Consider the following 5,419-nt stretch of genomic DNA (forward strand, 5'->3'; position numbering starts at 1 on the left):
AAAACAAAAAATTTAATAAATTTAAATAAAATAAATAAAATAAAACATTAAATTAAATTAAATTAAATTATATTAAAATAATTAAAAATAAATAAAATAAAATAAACATATGGAGTGCCCCCTAGTTTGTATGTTGTTCTATCGGTGCTTGAAAAGAGCAGATCATTTATTTTCAACATGACACAGGACAATGCAGGTCTCTCATCTGTTTTACAGTAAACAGCTAAAATACAATAAAATAAAATAAAATAAAATACATATCGAGTGCCCCCCAGTTTGTATGTTAGAGAGCAAGCATGCTCCTTATCTCAAGTGTATTGAAACAGCACAGTCCAGCTGGGTCAACAGCACACACAAAAGTCAGCACATGCTTCAGCTACAGCAGATACACCACTCATCCTAAAACATCACCCATTTCACGCTCACAAATTTTCATGTTTTTCAATCAGAGCAGCCAGACGTCACCAAAATGGCATGTCACAGGATTTGTGGCACATTATATCATCAAACTAGCACATTATTATCAGCATTACTACACAAAAAAGTTGAACATTTTAAATTCTGAGGATTAATGTGTTTCCATACTTTTTTTTATTAACATTATTATTTAGACTTTAAAAGATTGGGATGGATTCCAAAATCCTCCAACGCTCATGCTAAGCTCTCAGCTTCTTGGTTTCCTGAATGTTTTGATGTTTAAAATCTGCTTGTTTTGGGAACCTTTACGAACTGATTGTGTCCATTCGCTCTCTTTTAACTTCTATCAGTAATGAACTCCAAATGAAGCTCTTAGCAATGCATATTACTAATCGAAAATTAAGTTTTGACATATTTACGGTAGGAAATTTACAAAATATATTCATGGAACATGATCTTTACTTAATATCCTAATGATTTTTGGCATAAAATAAAAATCAATAATTTTGACCCATACAATGTATTTTTGGCCATTGCTACAAATATACCCCAGCGACTTAATACTGGTTTTGTGGTCACATATAAAGATCAAATTTGTGATTTTTTCTTCCCTGTGAGTCAAGGTCATGGTATAGGAACAAAGACCGCAGTGAAGACAGAAAGAAAAAAAAACACGTTTGCACTTGCAAACATCAGTCTGCACCTAAGATCAAAAAGCATCAGGCTTCACTTGAGCCTAGAAGCTGCAAGACCGTTCATTAGCACTCGGTTTCACTTTCACCCCTTTGTTTGCATTCATCTGTCCTTCGGTGAATCACACACACCCGAGGCGCAGCGAGGAGCACGACCTTCCCTACGAACGCACCCCGGACTGCCTCCAAGAAAATGGCAGGTTGTTAATGTCATGAAGCTTTTGCAAGTCTATGTCGGCGAATCATATCAGCCTGCGGTCAAGTCTGACCTTTGCTCCTCTCTCTGGGCAGACCCACTATACCATCTAACACCTACTGTGTGTGATGCAGAGGACGTTTGATGATGGAGACGTGTGACCATGTTTGTACGTGGACAGAATTGAAAGAGTCAGAAGCAATATACTGTAGGGCTATAAGTTGAAAGCATAGAGCCTTTTTGCTTCGGCGCAGCTCCAGCGGGGTAATTCCGAGCAAGCCTTAATATAAGTTCATATATAATTTAATAATGCAATGGAGCCCCCAGTCCTGAGAGCTCTGTGGGAAAAGGGTAACTTTATTTCGAGAAAATGTTTGCTCTGCTAACAAAATCTACAAGATGGAAAGCGTACATTTCAAAACTCTGCTTCAAACTTCAGAGAGTCGAGTCATTCATGCTCAATGATTCACGAGGGAAAAGATTAGGATGCTAGTTCCTCAAACTTCATCTAAACATGCTGATGCATGAATGTCTTTTTGGCTTTTTCAACCATTTTATTTTTTCTCAGGTCCATGTAGCTGTGATATAACATCCGATTGTTACAAAACATTAATATGCGGTTGAAAAATCCAATCGGAAAAGCTTATACAATTTTTGGAATTGTCAGATTAGATTTGAAATAGTCTGACTTCTTGTACATGACGTTGCATTCATGTAAAACTACAGAATAGTGTCTGAATTCACTCATTTACACTCGCATGCACCATTCGGTATGTAGTGAATAGCAAATAAGTGAACCGAGCGAGCACATCTGAGACATTATTTTGCTTGAATGTGTAAAAAGTACAGTAATGCCTCTGATACATGTTGTCTCATACGCGTCACGAGTTCAGCACTTCAGTGTACTGTAACATCTCGAAGGATATAAAGATCAGAGCTGCAAGAATGATATGTGTATAATATAAAAGCCTCTTCTAAGAAATCACATTACTCATATCCTCCTGTAACGGAGATACACAGAGAACAGGAAAGAACATTATAACAGCGGCGCAGGTTATTCTATTCAGAAATGAGCATGAGATTTAATAAACATCAATGTCTTGTTTTATGATCTACGTAAGATGAAATCTAGGAGAGTCAGAAAAAAACAGTTGATGCTATAGGCCTACTACTGGAGAAACTGCATGACATCAAGGTTCATGGTGATTTGGACACTTGCTCTAGCTATTTATCCAATGCAAAAGAATGTTTAATCCAGATGAATGCGTGTAAGATCCCAGCCAGGAAAATGTGAAAGGGTTCAGAGCAGTGATCTGTGAATTTGTGCTTTCTTGGCCTACTAGTGACATCATTTAAGCTTGCGGACACACACACAAATGCATTCACTCAGAAACGGCGTAAATCGCAATCATTGTTTTCTCCTAAAGACATCTTGACAGTGCTAAAGTATGCGTGCACTGTTGCTTAAAACATTAATAATTACTGTGAGATGGGATTCCAAAGATTATAAGCGAGCACACTTGCATGCATTCACATCTCAAACCTCGTATTCTCAGTCTGCAGTGAAGAAAAAAAAACAAAACATCAATGCATGTAACATATAATGAATATCGCTAGGCTATTTTGAGAACAATAGAAACAAAACCAGTCTCAAAATACTGCTAAGAGTACAAATAACTCAAAATATAATGCAACCAGGTCCTGCTGTATCAAAATACATTAGATGCTCTCAGTTATTGTCATGAATATCACCTCACTTGACCAGACCTCGAACATGTTGTGCTTCAAAACCATCACTAGGGGATGCTCTTGTATCTAAGGGGGGAAAAAATCCTACCAGATAACCATAAGGGTGGAAAGAGTATAAAAATCCAAAATGGAGAAATTCACGTTGGAATGCACTTGTTTTTTGATTTTATAAATCCCAGCAAAAACATTCAGTCCATACGCAGAAGAAAAAAAAAAGATGTTGCCATAGAAACCACACTAGCTCTTCCTGACCATTACTCATGTCCATATGTGAACACTGAGTATAAAAGGTAGTACATGCTCTGAAAAGTTTTGTTATACACCGTCTCTGATGAACACTACAGTATGCTTAAAATCCCACTGATATGAAGTGTGCACCCACAGATGTAGTGACAAACAATAGACTATTACTCTTCAAATGGAACATAAATTACCTGGCATAGAAAGCTGAGGGGGGGGAAGGGATTAAAGGAGCTCACATACATTGTCTCCAACAGGACAGCATTATAACAGACTTACCATATTCACTTCTGAGACCATGTCTATGCTGGCTATGTCTATATTCATCCCCACTCCCACCGGAGGACCTAAAACCCAAACCAAATCATACCAGTGACGTTTTGTTTTGTACACTGAAATGAATGGACATGTCACGCATGAGCCATTATTAACTCAACGTCAGCCTGATAACATCCAGGATGAGGTGAAAAGTAAAGCAAAGATCATCTAAACACACTGATTTCACTGTGATCATCCAGAATGATAAAGTCACAATTTATGGATTCGTCATCATGAGCATCACTGTTCACTGATATTACTATTACTGATTAATTAGTGCCAATCAGAGAAAGCATCGCAAGGTAGAACGTGCAGATGTCCAAATCGGTGTAAATTCGTTCGTTAACTTTGCGAAGCATTTCTAATCTAACAGCGCGTTCGGCAGATTAAGCGATTAATTCATAACAAGTGAAAGCAAGTGTCCCGATCGCCTCCAAACCTGAGATCATTGGGATATATTAGCGCGTAACTCTCTATAATGGCACGCTTAGGATTTTACTATATGAAAGTTCAGAGGTGATGTTAAAAGGCTGACATGATGGACTTAATTAAAAACGTGCGTTACCTCCGAAATCTGGCCTCAAGCGAATGTCATATCCTTTCAATAGTCTATCAACAGTTTCTTTTACGAGAGACATGTTGCTTGGATCATTGACACTGCAAAGAGAGAAAATGCACCGTTAGATTCAGATGCATGCTTTGAGATCATTTCAGTTGTGTGTGGACTACAGACAGCCATATGAAGTGAGGAGAGCTTTGGTTCGGACTTACCTTTGCGCACACACCACGGCCACTATCACGGAAAACGTCCAGACGCGCACGAAGCTGTTTTGTCTTATTCTAAAGATCGCCATACTTTTGTATGGTTTCTGGTTTCCGTGAAGACAGAGAAGATCCAACTTAGAGTGCGCTGTGCAGTAATTCCACTGTGGTGCGCATGCGTACATACTCCAGCAGCGCAGCATCCAGGAGCGGTGTGGTGCTGATGCTGCTGGAGGAGCACTTCCCGACCAGAGACAGGGAGATATTAAAGGGAAAACTACGAAAACACCAAAGTGAACTGTAAAACAGACGGTATTACAACTGCAGTCTTTGTGCATCATGGAAAAAGCGTCCCTTTCTTGTCAAATGGGCTTTTAATAGCCACTTCATGTGCTGTTTCGCTGTCTTTCTTTCTCCTCAGTTTTGAAATTTGACGTGAGGCACAAAAGTAATGTGTCTTACACAAAGTGGAGCAGCAGGCTTGTCTTAACAGTAAAAATATTTAAAACGGGACTTTATATGATAGTCGACTTTTATTTGTCCATCATTTGGGGAGGTGTAGATGATAAATGGGATGCTTCAAAGGATCTATATAGGAATCTAAACCTCTAGGTTGCAGGACAAAGGGAACCCGAGGTAAACCCCTGCATTAAGGGGAAGGAGTTGAAAAAATAAACTAATAAAAATAAAGTGCGCTTGATTTGTATAGGCATACGAGCTGTTGAAACTTATGTGCCATAGGCGAAAGACAAAAAAATAAATATGACTGCAGTCATGAAGATGAGGTATGTTTATCAACAACATAAAATGATAACAGAGGGAAGTGTTTTCTCCTCCCTTTTAACATAATCATTTCATTTATTTTGCTATACATTTCATTATTATATATCATGTTATAATTATATCACAGTTTAATAGGAAGGTTAGGACCCCATAATTCTAAAAATGTCCCCATTCAGGTTCATGTCTTTTTGCTTTGAAATATTTACTGAATTTAATAAGTAAACATAAGAATAACTTTAAAACTGTTAGAATGTTTCAAGAT

At 38.0% G+C, this 5,419-nt stretch overlaps 1 protein-coding gene across 2 annotated transcripts in view; it reads right to left on the minus strand.

Moving 5' to 3' along the window:
- LOC107692986 (gamma-aminobutyric acid receptor subunit beta-2-like) overlaps nt 1–4,512 on the minus strand; it is an 85,542-nt gene extending 81,030 nt beyond the window's left edge. For both annotated transcript variants that reach the window (XM_016492221.1, XM_016492220.1), the window contains exons 1-3: nt 4,384–4,512; nt 4,178–4,269; nt 3,574–3,641 (exon numbers count right to left, since the gene is read on the minus strand). In XM_016492221.1, the coding sequence (XP_016347707.1) occupies nt 3,574–3,641; nt 4,178–4,269; nt 4,384–4,466 (243 nt within the window). In that variant the 5' untranslated portion in view covers nt 4,467–4,512. The remainder of the gene's footprint in view (nt 1–3,573; nt 3,642–4,177; nt 4,270–4,383) is intronic.
- Between the last annotated feature and the right edge of the window lie 907 nt (nt 4,513–5,419).

This window comes from Sinocyclocheilus anshuiensis, unplaced genomic scaffold, assembly GCF_001515605.1.
Source record: "Sinocyclocheilus anshuiensis isolate Anshui unplaced genomic scaffold, SAMN03320099.WGS_v1.1 scaffold658, whole genome shotgun sequence".
Lineage (NCBI taxonomy): Eukaryota > Metazoa > Chordata > Actinopteri > Cypriniformes > Cyprinidae > Sinocyclocheilus > Sinocyclocheilus anshuiensis.